At 38.9% G+C, this 27,347-nt stretch overlaps 1 protein-coding gene across 1 annotated transcript in view; it reads left to right on the top strand.

The window, feature by feature from the left end:
- The window catches only part of USH2A (usherin), a 737,363-nt gene that overhangs the window by 566,973 nt on the left and 143,043 nt on the right, over positions 1-27,347 (top strand). The window contains exons 51-55 of the mRNA XM_078441308.2: positions 4,842-5,065; positions 9,590-9,794; positions 15,491-15,688; positions 16,204-16,358; positions 18,388-18,586. Of these exons, the coding sequence (XP_078297434.2) occupies positions 4,842-5,065; positions 9,590-9,794; positions 15,491-15,688; positions 16,204-16,358; positions 18,388-18,586 (981 nt within the window). The remainder of the gene's footprint in view (positions 1-4,841; positions 5,066-9,589; positions 9,795-15,490; positions 15,689-16,203; positions 16,359-18,387; positions 18,587-27,347) is intronic.

The raw sequence follows: 27,347 nt of genomic DNA, 5'->3' as shown, positions 1-27,347 counted from the left end.
TCAACTCCTGCAAATCAAGATTAGCTCAAGAGTTTCCCATGACATTGTGCAATTCTGCCCAGTCTGATAATCATGGTGGACCAGAGGAATGACACTTTTAAAAAGGAAAAGCCTCTCTTTTTATTCTCTTGACCTTCCTGCAGGTTTCAGTTAAAATAGACACGTTCCACATGCCTTTTTCCTCTCTCTGCTGCCGCTCCCTCCTGTCGCCCCTAATGACTATGACCTCAGTGACCTTCCAGAATATCCATATGGCCCTTTCTCTCCTCAACCTAGCAACACCATACCTGCTACATGAGGGTTTGGATCTCACAATATTGTTCCTAAGCCTGGCCTCTCTCTCTGCCTGGCATTGTGTGCCCGCCGTAAGACCAGGCTGGCTCGTAAAACATCTCTTTATGTACTTTATTACTTAAACTCTTTTATTTGCCTGCAGGAGCCCTTTAACAAAATCACATTGAATTGACTTTCTCACACCAAATCAAATCTCCCTGGTCCCAGTTCAGTTGTCTTTGTCAATATGTATTTTATAAATGGAGTGAATTAACAGATGCTGTTGGAACAGAAGTGCTGGGGTAGCGTTTATGTTTTTACTGCTCTCTCTGGGCAGATGAGTTGTGTAGGAGTGTTATACAGGTATCTCGGGATGAAAGTCATGCTCGTCATTTCGGTGGATATGTATTCTTAACCATTTTCTTTGGATGTATTTGAAACCTCTTTATTACTCTTTTTATTCTTAGTGTTTGCTTAAAGGGCTTTATCATTTATGCCATTAATCTTGGATTGGACTTGACCATATCTTTTAGTATTGAGAGATGAAAATGAAAGTCCCCCTATCATTCCAAGAGAACAGGATTTTCAGTTAGCCATGAGAAACTGCTCATGACATACCTTTGGAACATATTGCCTGATCTCTATTATAAATGTTGTCCATGCAGCCTTTGATAGGAGACTCTGAGTTGAAACTGCTTTGGAAGAGAATCCTGGGTTTCCATGTCCTGGAGTAGGACTTCAGCAGAATGAATGACGGTGGCTATTTGTCTTGTAAGATGGGATTTAGAAAGTTTGCAAAGAGGGCAACAGAGCACAGAAATCCATTATGTAAGAGTGGTATCAAAGAATGTTTTCCAGGAAGATTTCCATGTGCCATAATGAATTTTTAATGTAGAGGGGCACCTGGGTGGCTCAGTCGGTTGAGCATCCGACTTCGGCTCAGGTCATGATGGCACGGCTTGTGAGTTCGAGCCCTGTGTCAGGCTCTGTGCTGACAGCTCGGAGCCTGGAACCTGCTTCGGATTCTGTGTCTCCCTTTCTCTGCCCCTAACTCACTCGCATTCTATCTGTCTCTCTCAAAAATAAATAAACATTAAAAACATTTTGAAAGTGTAATATAAAAGACTTTAAAACATAGCTCAGCAATTTGGGGAAATTTTTGCTCTACCCGCTATTTCTGTTTTGTGGTGGCAGCCATAGAGCCATCTACTGGTGGAGACAAGCACGCACATCTTTTCTTTCATATCCTGCCACCATTTTGTAAGTTTGTCCTAACAATGACTAATCACAAAACTTTTTTTTTTCCATTCTGGTGGGCTTAATATATAACCCCTTGGTTTAAAATGTGGTCCCCATGATCAGTCCCAGAGTTGTACCTGAATCTGTCACATTCCAGACTTTGATTTTACTACTGTACTATTTTGATCTCAAAAGCATGATTCATAACTCTTGTTCTTTTTTTATTTTAGAAAAATGAAGCACCTGTTTTAGAGAATTAACAATTTAGAGATTCCTCAGGACCATATGTTTATAAATGCTTTCCTTTTCGGTCCTGGCCATTAAATTAATGTTAGTAACCTATTGAAACCACTCATGACATTGTGAGTAAACAACTCTTTCCTTCACTGTTTTCTCAGTTGTATCCAATGAAATGGGAGCTTCCCATTGGATATATATGCTGCTCGGGAAGATGAAATATGCAGTTTGATATTAAAAATAAATATCTAATAGCTCTATGTGTATTGTACCACTTTAGTAACATCTGTCCACAGAAAATCTTCACCTGTGTACAAATGTAATGAACAGCCTCTGGAAGAATAGATCGATCCATCAATAATACACGACCTGTTTTGTTTTCCTTTTGGCACATTTAAAATTGTGCATTCTATGTGTCAAAGTTCAAAAGTCAAGTGCTGCGTGTGATAAATTAAGCAGGGGTCAGAAGTTATTGCAATGCCGTTTCGGAAGATTGTCTGTCTCTGAATTTGCAGCTCATTCATGCTGAAGTGATGCACTATGGGAATTACTACCAAACTCCGCTCCACAACATCTGCTCTCCCTAAGTGAGTTAGTGCACGTCAGACATCTTTATGTCAGAATATTGCAGTGATGGATGCAGTCTTCAGAAAATGCTGCATAAAAATCTGGTGTGCCGTTCTGGCCATTAAGTGAAATTACTATTTAAATTAATGGCACTGTCACAGTTTATCTGTGCAAAGAATGAACGCTGATTAGGGTATTAAGTAATTAGCAATTTATCACACTGGAACAAGGTTGATAATAATTAAAGAAGTAATGGTTTACCAAAGAAACTAGAAAGGGAGTCACTTCTTGTTATGAGAGTGGAATCTTGGCTGAAAATTTTAATTCAGTGAAACAAAGATGAAGCTCTTTGTGAAAGAAAGCAGCCTTTTTTTTTTCTAGTGTAAAAACAGTTCATTATCAAAATTTTAGTTGACCTGTCAAAAGTCCCTCAGAGCGATCAGATGACTGATTAGAGTTTCGAATTAGGTCAATGTCTGCATTTTGATTTTATACTTAAAGCATGGTGAAACCATAAAGTAACTTGGGAGTAGAGGGGGAGAATGTATTCTGCTCCCTAAAGGGCCAGTTTTCAGATTTTGATTGCTCTTTAAAATAGAAACATGAATTATTTTAAGAAAACTGCTAGAGAAAAAAATGACGGTGAAAAAATCCAAGGTTGTATTTGAATGTCTGATCAGAAAGCAGCAGAAAAAAATGTCCGAACATTATAAAACTTGAAGGTGTAGATTTTTCTTTTTATTGTGTGTACTCACGTGTGTGTATACACATGTCATTTTTACCTGTCATAACTAAGACTCAGATTACAGTGATAGCTCTGCTGGGTGTATTTATGTGAAAAAAAACCTTTCCTTGGAAATGTTAAAACAACTAATATTATTAATAAAGCACTGAAGAAAACACTTTACTTTTATTTAAACCAATCATTTTGAACAGTTACCACACTTAGACATGGCATGTTAAGACTTGGTGGTGCTCAATGATGTACATTGATAAAAGTTTTAAAATATTAGGAGAGGGGCACCCGGGTGGCTCAGTTGGTTAAGCCTCCGACTCTTGGTTTCAGCTCAGGTGATAATCTCACGTTTACCGAGTTTGAGCCCCTCATCAGGCTCTGTGCTGACAGTGCGGAGTCTGTTTGGGATCCTCTCCCTCTCTCTCGCTGCCCCTCCCCCCACTGGCTCTCTCTTTCTCTCTCTCAAAAATAAATAAATAGATTTAAAACAATGATAAATAAATAAAATATTAGGAGATATTTTTTTTGAAGTGGAAAGATCAGTGAGAAAGTTCTTTGGAGTCACGTGTGGCTAAACATCGTTCTTAAGATGTGTACCAAGCCAGTGTCTACTTTCAATGATTTTTTTCTTTTTTAAATAAAAAGCACTTAAAACTCACTGGTCTATTATTAGGAGTGTCTTTCATAATGTAGGTGTTTGTACAGGACCAGATTAAACAATCAGGACCCCAGGGCACTTTGAAGTTGAGGTTCTTTATGTTATCAGTCAGGACTAATAATAAATAAACAAAATTCTAATTAAAATAAATCATTCATCACACTGCGCTGCTTTATAACTGGATATAAATTCTAATATAATAGCCCTGTGACCTGGAGTGTAGGCACCTTAATTTCTGGCTTAATCTGACTCTAGAGTATTGTTTATTTATTCAGGATTTTATGTCTAAATTTCTGCTGTATCTCTTCTATGGCAAGATCTAAATGATGTGAACACAGGCAGTTAAACTGAATTTGGTGGGAGAAAGTCTATTTGGTGTGAAAGGCACACGTGTCTTTCATCAACAAGTGGCAACCAATGACCCCTCCTTGCGAGGTCTTTCTGCCACCGACCCCAATCTCTTATCCATGTCCAGTGATGGGTCTAGAACTCAGTGCTGCTCAAAAACTAGTGGCCAACTTGCTCACCTGATCAGTGAGCAAGCGCAACTCGTTTTGAACAAATCTATCTTATGATGAAAGAGTGATTTACTGGATGCCCAAGAAGCATACGTGTCCCCTAGACAAAGCCAGGCAAAAACTTCCCAGACTCTTCCCACAGCGTCTCCAGTACTTGGATGGTGCTACCTCTTTACTCTGTCTAGCCTCTTATCCCAGAGCGTTTCGCTGACCTTTTCTCCCTGGTGAATTTCTAGAGCTTTCCTCTGACTCCCCGTAGTTTAACTAGCCCTTTTTCTGCAACACGATGTTATCATCACAAAATGAGCCGGTAATTCTCATGACGGAAATCGGGATTCTTTTTTTTCCTATGGAGCTTGGGAGAAGTTCGGCCCCGCTGAATGATTTTGGAACACTTGTTCTTGTGTGTTCTTTACCTAATTAGCGTCTAGTGCTCTTGGTAAGAAGGACCCCTCACTGCACATTTAAATCACCTTGGTAAGGAAGTGCTACCTTGTATTGTGCCATTGCAGCAACTGCCTGAGTCTGACATTTTTATACCAAACTTTATAGCGGTCTCAGTGTTCTTCCTTTTTTTTATTTCATATTCATATATAACATTTTATTGTTGCAGGGATGTTCTGTTGTGGGCAGGATTATGTGAATATGTCAGATACCATATGCTGCTCAGCTTCCAGTGGAGAGTCTAAAGCACATGTTAAAAAGAATGACCTGGTGCCAGTAAAATGCTGTGAGACTGAACTTATTCCAAAGAGCCAGAAATGCTGTAATGGAGTTGGATATAATCCTTTGAAATATGTTTGCTCTGACAAGATTTCAACTGGAATGATGATGAAGGTAATTGATAGAAAACCTCTCAGAGGTGCTGATTTGACAATGGAAAGAGAAATACATTGTTCATAACTATTTTTCTAAAATAGGAATATAAAAACTCCTGTGTGCATTATTCATTTTCACATTACATCCATATTAATACCAAATGAGTTCACTGTGATTGATGTTATTGCAATGAATTCTAAAGGAATTAATAATGATTAGCTGTTCTCAGGAAGCTTTACCCAGCACTTCAGATTAGTGCAGGACTGAAAGCCTGTGTGCCAAAAGAGCCAGAATATGTCGTCTGGGACCTATGCGGTGCCATTTTATGCCCATGGGTGCTGGGATGGAAAGGGAGAGAAATTCTGGCTTCTTCCCTCTGGGTCCCCAACCCAAATCCAACACTTTCCTTTGACAGAGACCTTAGATCCAGCAAATTCACTTGTGCTTATATCCTATTCCTTGAGACAGTTGAAGATTAACAAATGCCTGCCACTCGAAAAGCGGATAGACCTATGAGTGTATCATTTGTTTGTATGTTGACATGCTTCATGGACAGGCATGTCACGTTTTGTTAAAATTAAATTTGACAAGACTCCAGAAACCTAACATTTTAAGAAAAGGATTATGGGACATTAAAAACCAAACATGCTACTAAGTCCTATAGTCATTTTGCCTTAGGAGATGCCTGCAAATAGGTGTTTGGGTCATTCATGCCAACTGACGCAACTATACAAACATTGTGTGGACACCATAGACTTTAAGATGTAAACTAACCTTTGAAATTGTTAGGGTTCCAGCAAGCACTTTGCAACAATTAATATTAAGATAATTCATAAAGTTGTTAAAAAGAATAAGTACTTCATGAAGTGAAGAATCGTATGAAATACCCATCAAAAATAGTTTTTCATCTACAAAATTGTTTTAGAAATTGGTATGACCATACGCAACTTGAAAGAAATCTATCCAACAGTATGCTCCCAAAGTTTGCATTTATTCCAAGTCAATGTTTTCAGAAATTTGGACTGGGAAATTTTTCTGAAACACACAGTCTTAAAACTGGTGATGTTGCAGGAACATGTCTTTAAAATGACTAGTTAAGAAGAATCTGTGTAGAAAAGTCTCCTCAAAAGGGCACTCAGATTTGAAAAATTAAGACAGAAAACCCGTTAGTTTCAGAAATGGCACTATTGCTCACAACTATTTGTTTCGTTATTATCCGCTCACATTTGTTTCCCAGGAATCTCATTTTGGCTTCAGGAAGATATAGTTTCCATTACTCAAGGACAATGTTCAGGATATATACATGATCTTTTAAATTGACTTAAATTGGCTTTATGAAAGCCAGTTAACAGCCATATTGACAATTCACATTAAATTATTACAATTAAGACATTATTTCTGAATGCTGAATCAAGGAGTGTGTTACAGTAAAGTTCAACGTATGGGTTGCACTTTGTTTCGCGACTATCTCTTTCATGGAGATTTCTATCTCCTGCTCCATTCAGGACTGGACCACTGTGACATTTCTCCCCAGAGTCTTCCCTAAGTGTTGGTTTGGGGGTTTCTTTTACTTCTCTCCTGTGTCAGTGTCCCAGTGTTCTCAATCTAAGAGTCCCCCTTTCTTGCCTTTTTGCCTTCTTTTGGAGAAAGATCACTCTGGGTATCGGTGCGTGAAAGGTAAAGTTTTTGAGAGCTTGATGTCTGAAATTACCATTTTTCTACCCTCCCTCTAGATTGATAACTTGGCTAGGTACACAATTCCAGGTTAAAAATTATTTCTACTCGGATTTTAAAGTAATTTCTGCACTTTTAAACTTTCATTGCTATTGTGATTCCTGTTTCTTCCTAGGTACCCAGGTTGTTTTTCCTATGAAAGTTTTTAGGACATTCTCTTTATTCCATCTAATATTTCATGATAATGTGCCTCCATGTGGATATCATCATCATCATCATCATTATTCATGGTGATGTACTTTTTGTGGACTTTTTCAGTGTGAAGTCTCATGACCCTCAGTTCTGAGGAATGTTATTTTATTATTTCTTTGATAATTTGCTCCCTTTTTATATCTGTTTTTACAGACTAGTTTGGTGTTAGACTTCCTAAGCCAATCTTTCCATCTTTCCATCTTTTCTTCTTGTTTCTTGTTTACTGATTAGTTAACACTTCATCTTTTTCAACATGATCGGATATTGCCTTAACGTCATCTTCCACCCTCTCTATTGATTGATTGATTTTTTAGCTATCATCTTTTTTTTTTAATAGCTTTTAAGGGTTCTTTCTTGTTTGCTGACAGTTATTTACTCATGGCATCCTACTCTTGTTCCATTCATGGGGTGTCTTTTTTATTTATTCTGGAAATACTAATTCCATTGTTGTTGCTTTTTTTTATTGTTTACCTTGTTCCTTGAATTTTCTCATTTGTTTGTTTGGTTCTATTTTAGTTTTCTTCTTTCCCTTCCTTTATTTCTCCTCCCTTTGAATTTTTGTTTTTTTTTTTCATATTCTATTCCTAGTCTATTCCTAGTCTATTCTTTCCATTGGAGGCTGAATGGAAAGCTCACTGTGCACAGGTATATATTAGTGGAGAGCACACAGTAGGGGAATTGAGTGGCAGGATGGCTTTTTGTCAGAGAGTCATATTAACAAGAATCTTAGCAAGTACATTTAATTGACTATCCTTAATAATCCATCCTAGATCGTGATAAGATATATGTCTGGCTGACAGCACATAGGGAATCGGTAGGAAAGGAGGCTGGGATTCACACTGTGCAACATGCAGACTTTTATTTGGCTTGCCCTCTTTGGCTCCTACCTTATACCTTCCAGTGAAGTCTCTCTGTTCCTTTTAATTTCACCAAATCTCTTCTAAGCTTATGCCATTTTGTAACACTTTACCAAGTGCAGCAGAAACAGCACACACCTACTGAGGATGTTCTAGATCGTGACCTCTTCCCCCAGGGCTGGAGTGCAGTAGCCCTGGCTTACTCTGACAGTTGTCCCAGGTCGTAATTTTATCAAATATGTAGCCACGGCATAACCGAGCTCCCCAAATTTCCAAACCCCAGTATGTGTTTATTTGCCACTGCCTATCTAAGCATTAAAGCAACGCCATGTGGTTTAGGGTTTTGTTGTTGCTGTCAAGACGATATCTAACTTCAAAATTCTAATTTATGTTTTAGCTACGACACATAAGACCATGCCAAAATCAAAACAGTGTACTCACGTATGGGATGGGTCAATAGAATAAATTTTAAAACAGTTCTTTCAAATTACAACCCAGTGTGAGTCAGACAGCTCTCCTCCAAGGAGTGTCTCGGGATCTACGTCTTCGCACACAACCCTCAAATCACAATGGAAAAGGGAAGAAAGAGGGTGATTACGCATGTATGGATCTCAGAAAGGATACAACATACATATTTTCTATACTGTCATCACAGGGGCATTTCTAGTCACGTGGCTTTTCTTACTGAACTTGACTTACAAATATGGTATTCCCAGGGAGAAAACACAAAATGGACATCACTGAGCACACAGTATTGTCTCTGCATGTATTCATCCCCTTTCTGCTTCCTTGGACTTTCTGTGTTCCTTTACTTCCATCCGGTTGGGCTTTCAGAGGAAATGGAGATAAATGCAGGTGTTCAAGTCACTATATTCAAATAGAAATCCTACGATATTTTTCTGAAGCAGCTTTATTTTGACAACATTTGGGAGAATAATTTAACTTATATGAGGTAAGAGAGATGGAATGTGGATACATTTTGATAACCAAAGTTATTTTAAGTACATTATACTACCTATATAAAAGAAAGAGGAAGGGAAGCTTTGCATTATAAAAATACTGCCTTATTTATATCTCCTATCATCTGGGATCATGAAGTATTTCACTTTGTGACATTAGAACACATTAGCACTCACCAAAAACAAAGTCCAGGGATTCATCAGAAAAAAAGGTTTACAGATGTAAATAATAATAACTATAATGAGAGTTTATGAAATATTTAGGTTTCTAAAAGTTGGACAAGGAATGTTTCTTAGCGGTCCAACTTGCCCCACAGCACAAAAGTGCAGACTCTCAAATATCACATTCTTTATTTTCTCCAAAGCTCCATCAGGAGAGTGAGAAGTAACAATAATAAAATTATGACCCCTGCTATTATTTACAGAGTATCTACTAAGTGTAAGGCATTTACAGGTATTGTCTCATTTGACTCCCATAACCAACCTGTGTGGTAAATGCAATTTCCATTTTCTCATCACCGAAGAAGCTGAGGCTTTGAGAATATAAGTGACGTCCTCAAGGTCACAGAAGCAAGAAGTTGCAAAACTGGATTCTGAATCCACATCTGTGTCATCCAAACCCAAACTGCTCTTTGTAGTGTATGCCCCGCCTTCATTTCTCTTCATGAATCTTGAGACATTTATTTATGAACCAAGTGGAAGAAAATTTCATTTGCGACTTGTTACAACCTCCCCCACGTATGTCCAGATGTAATTTTTAAATCTTTTCTCTATCTCCCCACCTCTACCACTCAACCTAGGAAGCCAGAGAGTGCAGGACTCTGTGCCCAGCATCTCTGGAAGCGACAGCACATTGCGGCAGGTGTGACTTCAACTTTACCAGCCACGTGTGCACCGTGATCCGAGGACCTCACAATTCCACAGGCAAGGAATCAGTAGAAGAAATATGCTCATCTCCTGAAGAGACTGTTCACACGGGAAGTGTAAACACATTCTCCTTCACAGGTAACAGGAACCGAGCCACCTGCCCATGGCTTACTAGGGCTAGTGAAAAGCTGGGGAAAATGCAGATTCGTGTCATTCTGATGTCACCCCCCCCCTTAACGTAAAATCAATTAATTTCATCGAACTATGGGCCAGCTAGTCACAAGGTAATTAAAGGCACACTTTGGATCTGTTCAAAGTTAGCAGTTTAAAAAATTGGAAAGTCTAACTTTAAAGAAGAAATAAGCTATTTTAAAGTAAACCTGTAGAAAATCAAGAACAAGGAAATAACTATGTATCCTTTGATGGTATATCCAATTAATTTCAGTGAGCCCAGTTTTCTTTCTTAAGAGTTTGAATGGAGGCTTACAATAAAAGCAATGAATTGAGTGTCGCTGTGTTTGGCAGGCAAAAAAGAGGAAGAAATCTGACTAATGGCCAGTAAGACCAAGCAGCATTATTCTGAGGAGGAGCTTAAAGTATCCTTTCCTCAACTTGGGTCTGGGTCTAGAGACTGTACTCTCCCGCAGCTTGGTGTTGCCCCTACATGGCCATCATCTTGGGAGCAATAACCTTCATGGTTATTGAAAATAATTTTCAGGCTCCATCTTGGCCCTACTGAGTTCCTCCAAATAGTGGTTCTCAGGCATGGCTAAGCTGAGTGAAAAACACTGTCAAGTTTAAGATCATCTCCAAAATAGTTCTGCCCTCTATTAAATTTTTATCATTCGTCCATTTACTTAAGTCCCTCCAGAGTTTGTTTCTGCCTTTTGAAAAATTCAGTGTGTGTGTGTATGTGTGTGTGTGTAGCTGTGTGTATGTACATATATATCATCTAGCATCTAGCGTCAAATAGAATGCATTTAAGTGACATAATTCAGGCAAGCTAAGGTTAAATAAACAAGAAAAGTGCTCTGTTCCATCATGAATCATCATTCTTCTTTACTTAACCCATGGTGAGTGATAATGGCAAACCTTGGGATGCAAAAAAATAAATAAATAGGTAAGTCAAGATACTGGGATGAAAGGAGTAGATTAAGGAGGGAAAGCAGGAATAGAGATAAAGTTCCGTGATGTGCTACATGTTTTAAAACCTTACCTTGATTTACCCACAAAGCAATTGTGTAAGTAAGATCGTTTAATAGATGAGGAAACTGAGGGTCATATCTGTAAAAGTAACTTGCTAAGGGAAGATGTCAGATTTAAACCGTGTCACCTTCAAGAACAGCAAATTTAGCGAGGGCCTGGGGTGGTTCCATCAGGTGAGCATCCGACTCTTGATTTCTGCTCAGGTCAGTCTCCCAGGGTTGAGGGATCGAGCCCAGCGCTGGGCTCTATGCTGAATATGGAAGCTGCTTAAGATTCTCTCTCTGTCTCCTTCTGCACTTCTCCTCCCACTCATTCTCTCTCTCTCTCTCTCTCTCTCTCTCTCTCTCTCTCTGTCTCAAATAAACACAACAACAATAGTAGCAGTAGATTTCAGAGACTCTGCACCGTGTAGGAGCTCCTTGCAGAGTGCCCCAAACCTCCCTCAAGCTGTCTCTTCCACTTGAAATGTCCGTCGTCAGCATTGTGAGGGTGTAGGTCAAAATCCACGTCCTCTGTGCAGCTCCTCCAACCCAGCGCCTCTCCTCTCAAGCGTCAGCACGACGTCCACTTCTACCGTGTGTCACATGCGTTTGGCCCCTGGTTCCATCTCTCCTACCAGATTGAAATATCTGTCTGAGTAAGACGTCCTTACTTCACTTCACCTCGTCTTTGGATCAACACGCTGTAACCAAACAAAACACATTTATTGGAATGTATTGAATTAGGAAAGTCCTCAAGATAAAAGACAGTTTGTCTAACCCTCCAATTTCCTTCAACTCCCAGTTACAGATTTAAGGACCCTCATTACCAATTAGTAGGTTTGATCTAAGAGAGTTCCCTACTTTTATCTGCCCTTTGTAATTAAGGTCAAGATTTTGAGGGCCCATTAAGATGTTTGCAATATCCCTCTCCAGATGACAATAAGTGTTTACACCTACTGATGTAATATTGTGAGGCCTTTTACCACCCATATTTCAGAATGCTTCACCTACCAATAAATACTATACATTAAATCTGAAAAATAACAAAAGTTTCTTTTCCATGAAGAAAATGAAGCACTTAAGTAATGCTAAAATAAGCGCCATTGATTGAGACCAACTTGGACTAAGAACTCAACCTTTCTTAGAAATTTACAATCAAAGTGAAACAACACCAGGGCTCACCAAAATTTATTCATGCATGCGATCATTTCACTTATCAAAAACTATGTATTAAATTTGTACTAACAACCAGTCACTACCCTGAGACCAACAGCTCTGAAAACAAATAAATAAGAATTCCCATCAGGAATTTGCAGCCTCTATGAATGGACAGAGAACAGATATGTAAGTACTGTAATGTGAGAAGCGATGTCCGTGTAAGAGCTGTGACAGAGGAAGCAGAGAGCATTGCAAGGACGCCTAACGCAGACAGAAGAGGTTGGAAAGACTTTATGAAGGATGTGATGCCTGAGCTGAGAACTAAAAGACGAGTAGAAACATCAGGTGAAAGGAAGGTAAGGCAGGCACAGAGGGCGACAGGAAGTGAAAGGAACTCCAGGAGGTGTGAAAAACAAGAACCTTGATACGAATGTAGCACAGTGTAGGAGAGAAAAAATAATGGAGATAAGGCCAAACAGCAGGAGTCAGATGATGAAGGCCTTTATTGCCACACTCGGCAGGTTGTCTTTATGCAAGAATGAGTGGAAATTAAAGCTTTTTAGGCAATGGAAGGTCACAACCATGTGTACGCATTTTTGAAGAATTCCTTGTCCACTGAAGAAATGATTGAAAACAAATATGTATGGGACATTAAAGCAATTAAAAAGTAAAGATTGAACAAGCATAATCCCCACAAAAGCAAAACCCTCTGTTATTTGAAGACTAGCCCCATATAACAAAACAATTTTGAGATAAAAAGAGGGGTTGTTTTATTCTTAAAAAAAAAAAAAGAGTTGGGTTTGGGGCACCTGTATGGCTCAGTTAAGCATCCGACTACAGCTCACGGTTGGTGAGTTCAAGCCCCACGTCGGGTTCTGTGCTGACAGCACAAAGCCTGCTTGGGATTGTCTCTCTCTGCCCCTCTCCTGCTCATGCTCTCTCTCTCTCAAAAATAAATAAACATTAAAAAAATAAAACGTTGGAGGGATGCCTGGGTGATGTAGTCACCAAGTCATGATCTTGCAGTTTGTGTGTTTGAGCCCCCCATCGGGCATAGCCTGCTTTGGATCTTTTGTCCCCCTCTCTCTCTGTCCCTCACCCACTCACACTCTCTCTCTCAAAGATAAATAAAACATTAAAAAACATTTTTTAAAGAGTTGGAAATTCTGGCAAAGAAAAAAAATAACTCAGAAATTAGAGAGATTATTGAGGGAAGGCAAAATTTCAACAATGATTCCTTGCACGTAAAGAAAACAAAGAATTCTTTCATGGGCTAGGAGCATCTTTGAAAGACTGGGCCTCACAGGAAAACAAAGAAATGAGGATAAGTGATGAGAGAGTACAAAGGAGAAGAACGAAATGCCATAGAGGAAAGAATAAGAAACACAGCATGGGGAGTTGCCACAACTGAAATTGGAAATGACGATGTGGGCCTGAAGGGTATAGAATAACAGTTATTAGCAATGAACAGTTTAATCTGCTACAGCGAATTGATCCAAAAATATAGTGACCGTCTGTGGGCCGGTGAATGGTCTGGGCAGTTCTGCCCCACTAGGTCATCCAGGGACCCTGATTCCCTCCAGTGTATGACTCATGATGTTTCCGGTGCTGTCGTCATTCACATGGTGCAGCTTGGGTTGCCGCAACATCCTATGTCCAGCCCATCAAAAGGGGATGAGAAAGTCAGTGGAAGGCAAGTGATTTCCTCTTAGAAAGTGACGTGCAAGATGCTCCTATCACGTCCATGCTTCCTCCATTGTTGAGATCTGAGTCACATGACTACCCCAAAGCTGCGAAGAAAACAGGAAAAATTAGACTGTAGCCAAGAAGCCTCAGACCAGGACAGAAGGCATATATGGGAACCCACTAGTGGTCATCACAGAGAATATGTGTCAGATGCCCTCTGACCAGAGAAAATAAAGACAGAAGATAATCCCTTCTATTTTATAGCAATTTATTTTATGATGCTCTGTCACATAACTTCTTGCATTTTATCTTCATACTAATTCTATAGAGTAGGCAGATCAGGGTTTATAGTAAGGAAATGCATATAAGGAAAACGTGGTCAAAAACCCCACACGGATGGATTGAGACTCAACCCCACATTCAGTGGAGATACAGCAGGTGGCCAGACAGCCGAAGAGGAGGACTTACTCTTCTGATTTTCCATCTGAGAAAAGTCATCTAGAAACCACCATACAAAAACAAATACATACAAACGTATTCGAATTCACAAAATTAAATAAGTGGAAAACATTTAACCAATTAAATTTTCCATTTTTTAAAAAATAAATTTGTAACATTTGTGCTTCTGAAGTTATTAAAGCTTAAAACGGAACAGAGACTTTTGGGACACCATTGGATCACATGGATGGTTATCTAATAAAATTCTTGTCAGTGCAAAACACTCAGTAGTCTGGTTTTATTCTTTTCTTTTTTTTTAAAGTTTATTTATTATTGAGTGACAGAGAGACACAGAGTGTGAGCAGGGAAGGGGGCAGAGAGAGGGGGAGACACAGAATCCAAAGCAGGCTCCAGGCTCCGAGCTGTCAGCAGAGAGCCCAATGCAGGGCTCGAACTCACAAACTGTGAGATCATGACCTGAGCCGAAGTCGGTAGCCTAACCAACTGAGCTACCCCGGCGCCCCAGGTTTTCTTTTAATTAGATTTGTTGTTTTTGGCTTGGGTTTCCGTTGTGGTTTGGTGAAAGAGGGAAGTAAGTATGTAGTGGACTGTGCATTCATTTATATCCACTGGCCCTGATAAGCTAAGTTTCAAGTCCTGTATCTCATAATAACTACATTATATAATAATTTAATGTAATATGAACAATGTAATAATTGGTAAAATTTATCATACTAAAATTATGAAAGTATGTTGGTGAAACTGCCTCATATAGAAATAAAGTATATACAAACCTGTGAAGCATTAACATCCAATGTACATTAGTCTAGTGCTTTTATTTATTTATTTTATCATTTACTTTTTTAAAAAATGTTTTAATGTTTATTTTTGAGAGAGAGACAGTGCGAGCTGGGGAGGGGCAGAGAAGGAGGGAGACACAGAATCCGAAGCAGGCTCCAGGCTCTGAGCTTTTAGTACAGAGCCCAATGTGGGGCTCAAACTCACAAATAGGGAGATCATGACCTGAGCCAAAGTCAGATGCTTAACCGGCTGAGCCACCTAAGCACCCCTGTCTAGTGTTTTTAGATTTCAGTCATTCCTTTCATGTATCCATATTATCCATATTTGCTTGTTCAGAAAAGGTAAACTCTATTCTGTGCAATTCCATATTTCTGCATCTAATACACACAGAAAATGTTTTTTCTGACTTAGAAAATTAAGATTATTATTAGAGTTTTACTCACACACAACAGCATTAAAGCGTTAATTTGTAAGTGTTTACAAGTTTTGATATTCATTTTCAATAGGACGGTAAGACAGCAAAAATGTTTTAAAAATCTCAGTGTTCAATTTCTCCCTTTCCAGATGTGAACCTGGAGCCTTACGTGATGTATGAGTATAGAATTTCTGCATGGAATAGCTATGGGCGAGGATTCAGCAAAGCTATTAGAGCCAGGACCAAAGAAGATGTGCCTGAAGGAGTGAGTCCCCCTACGTGGACCAAAATGGATAATCTTGAAGATGTAATAGTCTTAAATTGGAAGAAACCTATACAACCAAATGGTATTAAGCCATTTTTAAAATTGAAATAACATAATCCAGTAACTGCATAAGGAAATTGAAATGAGTGTAATCTACATTTAATAGGCATGCATCTAACCATTAAAAATTATTTGCTGGTAAAAGGAACTGTAGGTATGTGCCTACTGATCTTCCTTTTTGTAAAATAGGACCTGCAACTTTTTAGTCCCCCAATTTTTTCTTGAATCCTAGAATACATCTGAGCTCTTTCAAACAAAGACTGTTAAAGGAAAGCAAAATAGTTTTAATATTGAAGGTAATTTTGCTTGGCAGTAGGGGGAAATAAACATATATGTCTCTTTAATTGTCTGTGTCCAGAGTCCCTCTCTTCGGTAAGAGTGCATGTCATTGCTCGAACACAGCAAAAACAATAGCAAATTAAAAGTAAATAATGCTATATTATCCCATTTCCTTAGAATTCCAAGACATGTTAAGTTGTTTGCAAATAGTTAAAAGGATATGATACTCAAATCTGGGCATCTCTCTGCCTCTTTTAGGTCCTATTATTTACTACATTCTTCTCCGAAATGGAATTGAATGCTTTCAAGGAACATCACTGAGCTTCTCTGATACGAAGGGAATTCAACCATTTCAGGAATATTCATACCAGCTGAAAGCATGCACGGTTGCTGGCTGTGCCGTCAGCAGCAAGGTAAGGGCAGGTACCTAAACCCCAGACAGAAGTAGCCAGGATGACGACTATCTGGATATCCAGGTCGTGAATGATTTTTCCAACGGCAGAAAACAATATCCCCACCGATGCAGTGGTAAGTAGGGTGCCATCTCAACCGACTGCTAATCCTCATGCCTGAAAGGAGAGATCACTGAAATTTATCAAAGTTATGCAAATATAAATGTTTCATTAATTAAAAAAGAAAAGAAAACTTGAACCAGTGTTACCCTTTTTTATCACATTTTTCCTCTGCCGACTATTTTTAGATGACCTTCCATAAACTCATAATAATTATCAAATCATTCTTCAGTTTAAAAGGGTTTCTATTTAACCACCACTTCAACAAGGATGACCTGCTCTTGAAAAACAGAGAAAGGGGCAAAAGAGCCTGGCATAGAAAATAATCTGATACCAAAACTCTTGCTACAACCTGGCAAGAAATGACGAGGACCCGAATTCATGCAACAGGGGTCATAATGGAGAACGTCAAGAAGATACAGCAGATATTGGGGGACAAAATCTACAGGGCTTAGTGTCAACTATACACAGGGGAATAAGAGGAAAGGATCATGGATATATTTGAGATCTCTAGCTTGAGCAAATTATAGATCATGGTGCCATCCTGCTAGCAAATAAAAAACATTAAAGGAAAATCTGAACATAGAGAGTAAGATTCAAATTTTAAAAGCTTTTAAAAATGTACTTAAAAGAAGGAGCAGGTAGCAGAATGGTGGAAGGAATTATTATTTGGCACCTCAAGTGAAAATTCAGTCAGAAGCTGGATTACAAAGTGATTGAATCTTCTAGAAAGATCTTTCTAGATCTAGAAAGATCTAGAAAGCAAGGAGTTTGAAAAGAGTCGTTAAGGAGAACAGAGAGAGAGAGAGAGACAAAAACAAGAACACAGACAATGAACACTGGGAGCGCTCCTGAGAGCAAGAGCCCACAGATGAGACTGGAAAGAAACAGTCAAACCATTTAGGAGGAAAATAAAGACAGAGTCATTTCACAGAAGCCAACCTAGTCAGAGTAAACTCAGGAGAAACAAACACACAACAGCTCTGATTCCTTTCATGCCGTTACAACTTTAGAAGAGCATCATCTTCGCACACTGTTCCGGAACCATCCAAGTAAAACATTCAGTCAGATGGATCAGCCGCAGTGCATATGCGCAGCTTTTTATTCAACAGACCTCCAGAAACATCTCTGAGCGTGCCACAATTTAGACAGATGGCAGCTGATTGGCCCAATCAAAAGTTATGGTCCGAGCGTTCCTGGAACAATTCTGTGCTCTTTTTACGTAGGTGCAGCTCCTGTCTACCAGATGCCAGAACAATTGGTTAAAAAGTGAAAGCAGAGTTAATTCTGTGAAAAAAGAAATGCAGCTAACTTTTGTTCAAAATTATATTTTGATAATGCTGAATGAATGACTGGTGGATTGATCCTTTTTTCCTTGTCTACTCAGTTATTTTTCTAGAACACTGGCACGGGCACTGTTAAGTCATCCTGGGTTATCACAGGAAGAATACCAAAAAAAAAAAAAAAAAAACCCTGCCCATTTATACTGTTCAAAGCATATTATATGCAAGCAAGTTCAGATGTGGGTTTTGCTTCATATTTACTGGTGCTTAAAATGTACAAAATCAGGCTGTTAAAATGCAAAGACACTGATGAGCCATATGGAAGAGAGTTATCAAGAGTTCTCTAGTAAGCCAGTCTGCCAGCCAGATTTTCCTTGCTTAAACTGAGGGCTGTGCTCTGTCATCAAAATTGTTGTTGAACCTGTTGTGATAAATGGTAGTCTGAGACTTATGGAATGTATTCAAGGTCAGATTTCATTGTTTAAATAGGATGGGAGGAAAAGCATAAAAAAGGGGGGACTGTTTCTCCAAGCCCCTGCTAATGATATGCCAGACAACAACATTTTAAAACAAAAGTGACATTCTCATTGATCGGGATACCTAGCGTACTATTACCATAAATTGCTGTTGAACTCTTATGTTTTCAGGTAGTTGCAGCTACTACCCAAGGAAGTCCACAGAGTGTCCAGCCACCGAGAGTCACGGCGCCCAGTTCGGAGTCTCTGCATTTGAGCTGGAGTGTCCCCGAGAAACCAAATGGCGTCATTAAAGAGTACCAGCTCAGGCAGGTTGGGAAAGGTCTCATCTACAGTGGCACCGCTGACAGGAGGCAGCATACGGTCACAGGTGAAAAAAAAAAAAAAAAAAAAAGGAAAACGTACCGGAAGAGTCTGTCATTGTGGTTGGGGGGGGCAAAGCATCCCAGGGGTGTGCATTTGATATATGAGGTCACTTCGAAAGGACGTGTTCTCCTGACATATGGTCAGGTCCCACTTATCCATGCTAATAGAAGAGCCCACACTGGCAGCAATAAGCCACAACAGCAGATAACTTCAGAAATAATTTATATTTGGCTTTGATATGCATTATGTGTAGGGTTTTTGCATCAGTATTAACTTCTTTTTTTTTCTCAGACAAACGGTAAGATGCATTTTCATTCCCCAAGGATATACTCATAGATAATGGGACTGGGATAGCCAAGAATGCACTGGAGAGCAGGGTGAAATCAGCCAGAGGCGAGCGTTTATCTACTGAGTGGGTAACTGATACACAGAATAGTTGACAGGTGACTGTTTGTGACAATTTGTTATTATGAACATTAATTAATAGTAATTGTATTATTTTTATTGCTAGAGCATTTATTATAATTAACTTTCATAATAATATAATGGTACAGTATAATAGTATAATGTCAGATAATTACTAGAAGTCATTATAATAATAATTAACATGTTTTGGTTTGAATGTCACTTCTGAAGAGAAGAGAGGCGTCTTCTGACTTCCCCAGTCTAAGGAAGTTTCTCTAATACGCCACCACATCCCCTTGTCTTATTTTCATCATGGACCTTTCACTGCCTGAGAGTGCTTGGTTTTTCTTTGCTTTTTATGTCTCCCCCCACTGGGATGTAAGCCCCAGAATTGCAGAGGTCTTCTCTACCTAGTTCAGTGTGGTACTTCTGGCACCTAGAACAGTCCTTGACATGGTTCACAGATGCCAAACCAATGTTCATAGATGCCAAACAAGTGAATTTCACACGAGCCACTTGGCAGGCACTACAGACCTATGGGGGAAAGAGAGGTATTACTCCCATTTTACAGAAAAAGATACTGTGAGAGATTAAGTAATTTAGTTCATTCTTTGGATCTACCGAATCATGGCAAACAGTTGTGTAAATTGAGATTCTGAGACCATAGGCAAGAGGTTACAAACTTACTCCACGCCACCCCCCTTGTCAGAAGCTTCCCTCCAAGGCCTCCCGAGTGAATGTTCTTCTTTCTTTGGACCCCATACCTTGCAGGGAGCATGGATACTAGAGATAATGAAACTCATAAAGAAGCACAGAAAGGTCTGGAAGAGTGTGGCTGAGTTTTCCTCAGAGAAGGAACCAGTTATACTATGTAGGTGGAAAAATCAATTCATCGTGATTTGCTCTTAATTCTACAATTCCCTGACACACAAGCAGGCATTCATTGACAGATGTTTTCAATGACTTGACCACTGTTTTCCAGAAGTGCCATAAGCCTGCAGAAGGTGCTTAATAAATATTTGCAGACTTGCACATTGCATTCCTTATCTGAAGGTCCTGAGCTGGATCAATGATAATGCAGATGGAAAAAGCCCTCATCAATTCAGATTATTAAATTTATTTCTTATATCTCATTTCGCTGAAAGTGAAATTGATCACCAGTAGTTGAAATACTGTTGTTTTACAAAACACAACTTTACATTTATATTGTGCTTTATAATTTTAAAGAACCATTTCCATTTGGACACATTTGATTCTCATTACATCCCTGTAAGTGGGGGATGTTTTTAATATCCACACTTAAAAGATGAGGAAGGAAAGTGACATACTCAGGGTGCCCAAGGCATTCCCTGCCTCCATCTATAAGGAAATCAGAGTACTGTTTCATTCTTTAAAAAAAAAAAACAAAACTGTTGCCCACTTGCTGTGTTGGAGGTAGTACAGTAAGTGCTCTAAACTAAGATTGCTGCTCTCAGGAAGCCCCCAGTAATAGGGGACACTGAAAAGTTAAGAACTAATTGCAAATACACCACAAAGGATTCAACAGCAGAACTCTAAAGAATGCTGCCGGGGGAAATCAAAACAATGACTTGGAGTGGAAAATGAAGTGTCAGTTACAGAGTGTGGAAAGCCATTTAGACTTTGTATCAGTAAAGGTTTCACAAAAAAACTGGGATACAGTGTTACAGAATGTTTTTCTCCCAGTATCTGTCCACTGAGCCAGCATGGGCTTTGAACTGTGAGCTGTAGTGGTTTGCATTTTTTTTTTTTAACGTTTATTTATTTTTGAGACAGAGAGAGACAGAGAATGAACAGGGGAGGGGCAGAGAGAGAGGGAGACACAGAATCTGAAACAGGCTTCAGGCTCTGAGCTGTCAGCACAGAGCCTGACGCGGGGCTCGAACTCCCGGACCCTGAGATCATGACCTGAGCCGAAGTCGGACGCTTAACCGACGGACTTGCATTTTTTTAAAACCAGCATTGACTTGACTTGCTGACAGACTAAACCCTAACGCAATGTTCAAATCAACAGGATTGATAGACTCATCAGTTACAAAATAATTGGAAAGATTTTTCTTTAAAACACCCTCTCTCCCCCCAGTTCTTCCTTTCATTGTCATTTTTAATGAATATTTTCGTCCCAGAGAGGATTTCATACACGTAACTTGATGCAGAAGTTCTCTTTTATTAGGATAAATATTTTAAAGTTTTTCTATATGATTTTGCTTTCTATAACATCATAAAATGAAAAGAAGACTTTGGAATTCATTTGGTTTGTCCCTCTGTACCATTTAAATAGATTTAGAGAGTACTCCACTCAGGCAATACAGCCCTACAGAGAAATATGTCTTTGTTGAATGAAGAAGAAAACTTTCGTTCAGCAAAACCTGACCAAGTACAGAGCCTCCCATATGCGGTTCCTATGGGACGGCAATGGTGCTAGGCGTTAGGTAATCTAAAACCTGAGATATATGTTAGCGTTCACATGTCTTATCTGCCAGGAAAAAATCAGTTCTGTAGCTCACTGACCGACCAAATTCACTATGGATGTATTTTATGATATGAATGACTGTTTTATTGAGTTCGTGGAATGAACTAAAATAATCAAATTTATTTTACATCGCATCCCAAATGTTTGATCGAAGAGCTGCCTGTACCCGCTGGGATAAATGTTTTGACTTTCTCATCATTTCCAAAACGTTGGCATTTTCTAAGTAACCGTCAAACGCTAATGAAGCTGTACCCGGAGTCATTCTGGAGCCTGAAATCTAGGTCCTTAGAAATGACAGAAGGGAAAGCAGGCACCTTGCCTCAGCCCCATTGTCTCCATGCTTATTTTTAATTACCTCAAAGCTTTAGAAACATGATCCCGTAAATGCTTTGTGGGAATAGTGGCGAAGGCACTCATCATGTGAAATCCATAAATTGCTTATAATCCTCTCAAGATGTTAAAAAAAGCATTAAGTAATTGAAGACAGGAAGTCCTCAGTTAATTATTTAGAGGTGTTATCAATGCTTTAAGTAAACTGAAGCATTTTCTGCTATCTCACTGAGCTGAATACCATGGGGACGAAGGAGGAACAGCCATCATCTTCTCATATTCGCTAATGCAAACAGCACATGGCAGCTTGTCAATAAAAGACCTTTTCATATCATTTATTACTAAACAGGTCCACCATCCTGCACAGAACAATCAGGATGTCAGTTATGGGCATTGTTTCTCTTCAGGTTACCACGGCTTTATGGATGGTCCTCCTAGTGTGGGCACTGGGGCAGAAGAGATGGAGAAAGGATTAACTAAATAATTAGGGCCACTGAGAACAAAATGAATTAATCATGTCCTCTTTCGCAGCAGATTTGATAAGGGCTTATGTGTCTCTTAACTCAGGGAGAAGTGTTTTCAAAATAATCTATTAAAAGTTGCTTATCATTGCATTTTACTTAAAAAGGGAAGACCCACCAGCGTTAAGTTAGCAAGGACAGAACAATCTGCCTTTCTTTTGCATCTTCCGAGAAGCTCATGAAAACCTGTGCTAAAATAGCATGTGCCCTAACAATGCAGGTTGTAGCCCACATGCACTACTCTCGTGTAGTGAAACAGATATCTACCCATCATTTCTGGGGAAAAAAAAAGGAGAACATACTTTGAGCATCAATATCACAAAATGTGGAAATTCTTTATAAGGGGATTTTACATTTAGATAACTCTGCTATGTACTTCCATAGTATCCAACACTTGGTTCTCAGGACATTTATTAGACTTTATCACAATATCCTTTTTCTTGTCTTTATTCCTGAGCTAGTAGGTGAAGCTTTTTAAGGACAGAGACAGTAGCCTCCTGTTTTCCCTTGTATCACTTATACTGTGATAGGCATCTATCGTAGCACTTAACATATTAAGTATCCAAAAGTATTTGTTGAGTGAGTAGATATTAAATAGGAAACTAGTGTCTGAATGTTTTTATTCCATTTTGATTGAGTACAAAAATCAGACTGTCAAATACATCTAGGTCTCAGGCAGGAATGGCTACATCATTTTCAGGGCCCAGGGCAAAATGGCAACATAGGGTCCTTTGTTCAAAAATCATTAAGATACAACTCAACATTCAAAAAAACAAATAATGCAATTCAAAAGTGGGCAGAAGACATAAACAGACATTTCTCTAAAGGAAACATACAGATGGCCAAAGACACATGAAAAAATGCTCAACATCATTCATCATGAGGGAAATGCAAATCAAAACTACAATGAGATATCACCTCACACCTATCAGAGGGGCTAAAATAAACAACACAACAAACAAGTGTTGGCAAGGATGTGGAGAAAAAGGAACCTTCATGCACTGTTGGTGGGAATGCAAACTGGTGCATTCCTGTGGAAAACAGTGTGGAGTTTCCCCAAAAAACTAAAAACAGAACTAGCCTATAATCTGGTAATCACACTATGGGGTATTTGTCCAAAACATGCAAAAACATTACTTTAAAGGGATACATGCACCCCTGTGTTTACTGCAGTTTTATTTATCATAGCCAAATTGTAGAAGCAGCCTAACTATCCATCAGTAGATGAATGGATAAAAAAATTATATATATATATATATATATATATATATATATATATATATATATATATCAATATATGTAAAATTTGATTTTATATATATGCACACACACTGGAATATATACAGCCATAAAAAATGAAATATTTCCATGTGCAACAACATGGATGGAACTAAAGAATATAATGCTAAGTGAAATAAGTCAGTCAGAGAAAGACAAATACCATATAATTTCACTCATATGTGCAATCTAAGAAACAAAACAAATGAACAAAGAGGAAAAAAAGAGAGACAAACTAAGAAACAGATCCTTAATTATAGAAAAGAAACTGGTGGTTGCCAGAGGGGGGATTGGGGGCGCTGGGTGAGATTGGTGAAGGGATTAAGAGTACGCTTACCACAATGAGCACTGGGTAATGTACAGAAATGCTGAATCACTGTATTGTCCACCTGAAACTAATATAACACTGTATGTTAACTATACTAGGATTAAAAGTAAAAACTTAATAAATTTTTTTGAAAAGAATATAGTTTTCAAAAAAGAATCATAAAAATTTTTTAAAACCAGAGCATGGAATCAAGCCTCAGTCCCACCTAGAACCGCCTGGAATCTTGGGTACTCTACAGGTCACACACCCATGAAGCCAGCCTTGATCTCTGGCAATCAGGATTGATTGGCAGCGTGTTTCTTGAACCAAAACAGGAAGCAAACTCAGGCAGTGATCATATCCTTGGAACAACTCCGGGAGCTTCTCTTCTGTGGTTGTATGTATTGCTTTACACTGCGTGTGCCCCAGCTACCAAGCATCCGACCTACAAAAATAGATACGACAATTCATTTTGTTTTCATTTTTCCAACTCTGAGGAGAACTTTGTGCCTGGATATTTGCAAAATGAAAAATCAATACTTGCAGAACATCAACCACTTTTGTATACTTTAAAAATCATTCTTATAAATAGAAGATTACAGCCAAAGAATTACGGTTCACAGCTGCCTGGACATTAATATTTAAAGAAAAAGAATCTTTCCCCTGAAATCCCAGATACTTTTAGGTTCTTTGCCTGTGCAATCTTTGTTTCTGTTTTGTTCCAAGAGTTCTAAATAACTCCTGCTCTCTCTGCAATATATGTTCTTGTCGAGTATTTGAGCAACATCAGACTTAGCTGCCTCCTGATGCCTCACTTTGTTTCCAGAAAGACTCGGTCTGAAAATATAGAGTAAAAGTGGCTTTTGTCTAGTATAGCACCAGACTCCAGAGAAGAAAACTATTTATTAAAACAGCATTACAAAAAGCAAAAGCAAGGGTTTTTTTTTTTCTTGGACGATCTTAGTAATCGTTTTAATGTTGATCTGTATTTGGAAAGAGAGTCTGCCAAGAAGTAACTTACCTGGGAAGTGCTTCTTGGGATGAATCTGATTACTATGATATTGGGGAGGGGGGCCTAAACTATGGCCTGAAATTTCACACACAAAAAAATTGAGTCAAGAAACACTTAAGCTTGTAGCAAGCAGTCAGAAGCAAAAGTCGTGAGGTTATCTCATAGGCATTTGCCGTGCAAGAGTCCCTTTGTTTTGATGTTTTGATGCCCCGTTCATGAGCCGTCAATCGAACTTGTACTTTGAAGCATTGATACAGGAAGCATTGCTTTCCAATGGCTCACAAATGGGCAAGAAACGGACTTGGCTAACTGGGATGCGTGACTCCTGAGACGGTGGTGGGTGGTACTGTCACGAAAAGGGGACTCTAGCATGTGGGCTCCTAACACATTTTTTAATCAAATTTTGTAAAACACTCATAATGTAAATGCGTGTTAGAAGTCTCTAAACCAATTCCACAGTATCTTCGTGTTCCATTTTTGAACATCCAGATTTTCACATAGAATTATCAATTTAAAGTGGAATCCTGCTATAATTCTATCCATCATAGCCAAGGTTGCCAGTGGGTGCTGAAAGTTTCTGGGAATCTCCATGAACAGAGATGCTCTGAAGGTGATCACTTAGTGAGATCCAAGGCAGCTAAAGGCAGAAAGAAGTGTTTCACATCAGCAAGACTCAATGTAGATTCACGTGGGCCCTGCCCAAACATCCAATTTGGGTGAATTAGTGCCAGGACAAGCTTCTTGCCCAAAACGTGTACAATATCTGATAACCACCTACCACAAAGTTTTTAAAGAAACCAAGAATCTCAGCCCTTGAACTAATCACTGACCAAATGATTGAGGAACTTGCAGAATTACATATTTTGTAGGATTATTTGGTAATTCTTTAGAAAATAGCAGATGACATTATGGAATAGCCCAATGAATGCTTTGAAGTAGCACTTACGATCTCAAATTATAATGGACAAAATGCCTTTCCCTGACTATTTATCTGGAGATTAAAAATTAGAAACAAGCTGATATTCATAAAGTATATCAAATGTCAGGGCACCTAGGTGGTTCAGTGGTTTAAACGTCCGACTCTTGGGGGGTGCCTGGGTGGCTTGGTCGGTTAAGTGTCCAACTTCGGCTCAGGTCATGATCTCATGGTCCGTGAGTTCGAGCCCCGCGTTGGGCTCTGTGCTGACAGCTCAGAGCCTGGAGCCTGTTTCAGATTCTGTGTCTCCCTCTCTCTCTGCTCCTCCCCTGTTCATGCTCTGTCTCTCTCTGTCTCAAAAATAAATAAAATAAACGTTAAAAAAAAATTAAAAAAAAAAAGTCTGACTCTTGGTTTCGGCTCAGGTTATGATCTTACTCTTTCGTGGGTTGAATCCCTGCATCAGGCTCTGTGCTGGCAGTGTGGAACCTGCTTGGGATTCTCTCTGTCTTTCTCTCTCCCTCCTTTTCAGCCCCTCCCCCACTCACACTGTCGCTTTCTCTCTCAAGATAAATAAATACACTTTAAAAAACAGTATATCAAATGTAACTGACATTGACATAAGCATTGATTCTGTTTTCCAAATCATATTTTTATGATTCATAGGTAGACTTTGGCAGTCCTTTTTAACACACATTTACTCCTGAATGTAATGTTACTTGAAAGTGTAATTATAATGAGTTTTGTTATAGTATGCTTCTTTCCTCTAAAAGAGAACATGATTCCCTGTAGGGAAATTCAGGTAATTTGCAGCCACCGTAATCTCCACTACACTGAAATGTTAAATGCTTGGCTTTTCTCCATGCATTTGCCTTTCTCTTCTCTACAACTACTATCTCCTACTCTTTTAATTCAATGCCGAGCACTTGAATGATGTTTTCTTTTCTCCTTCGACTCTTGGACTTCAGGATTAAGCTACGGTCAGAATGGTCCCTCTGAGACATCTCTTTATTTCCCTCTTCTCATCCTGATCAATTCATGAGTCATTTTCAGTTGGTGTGCCCTTTTCATTGCCTGTTACTAATATTTCATATATATCGCATTTTAAGGACTACCAATAGAGACTTACTTAAAATGGCAGCAAATTCCAGTTGAAATGTGTTGATTTTATTGAGTTTTACAGAGTCATATATATGAAAGGTCATCCAGTTCATGTAAATCATTTAAGCCTGATGGCAGTCGATGCTTTCCTTACAGATTATTTCAACCAAGCCTCTTAGTAAGTTAGTCTTCTGACAATATGAAAAATGCAAGACCTAAGAAATAGGATGTAGACAATTATGGATTCAGATATTGCCTTCCCTCAAGGTAGCCTGTAGCCCAATTAAGCAGTCAATACCATCATGTCCACAGCATACAGTTATGGAAACTGAGGCACCTAGAGTTCAGAAAACTGACCCATGACGGTGTTAATAAGTAAGAAGGTAAAGGATTAGAACCCAAAA

The sequence above is a fragment of the Panthera onca genome, chromosome F1 (assembly GCF_046562875.1).
Source record: "Panthera onca isolate mPanOnc1 chromosome F1, mPanOnc1 haplotype 2, whole genome shotgun sequence".
NCBI lineage: Eukaryota > Metazoa > Chordata > Mammalia > Carnivora > Felidae > Panthera > Panthera onca.
This window is presented reverse-complemented; position numbering and strand designations above follow the sequence as displayed.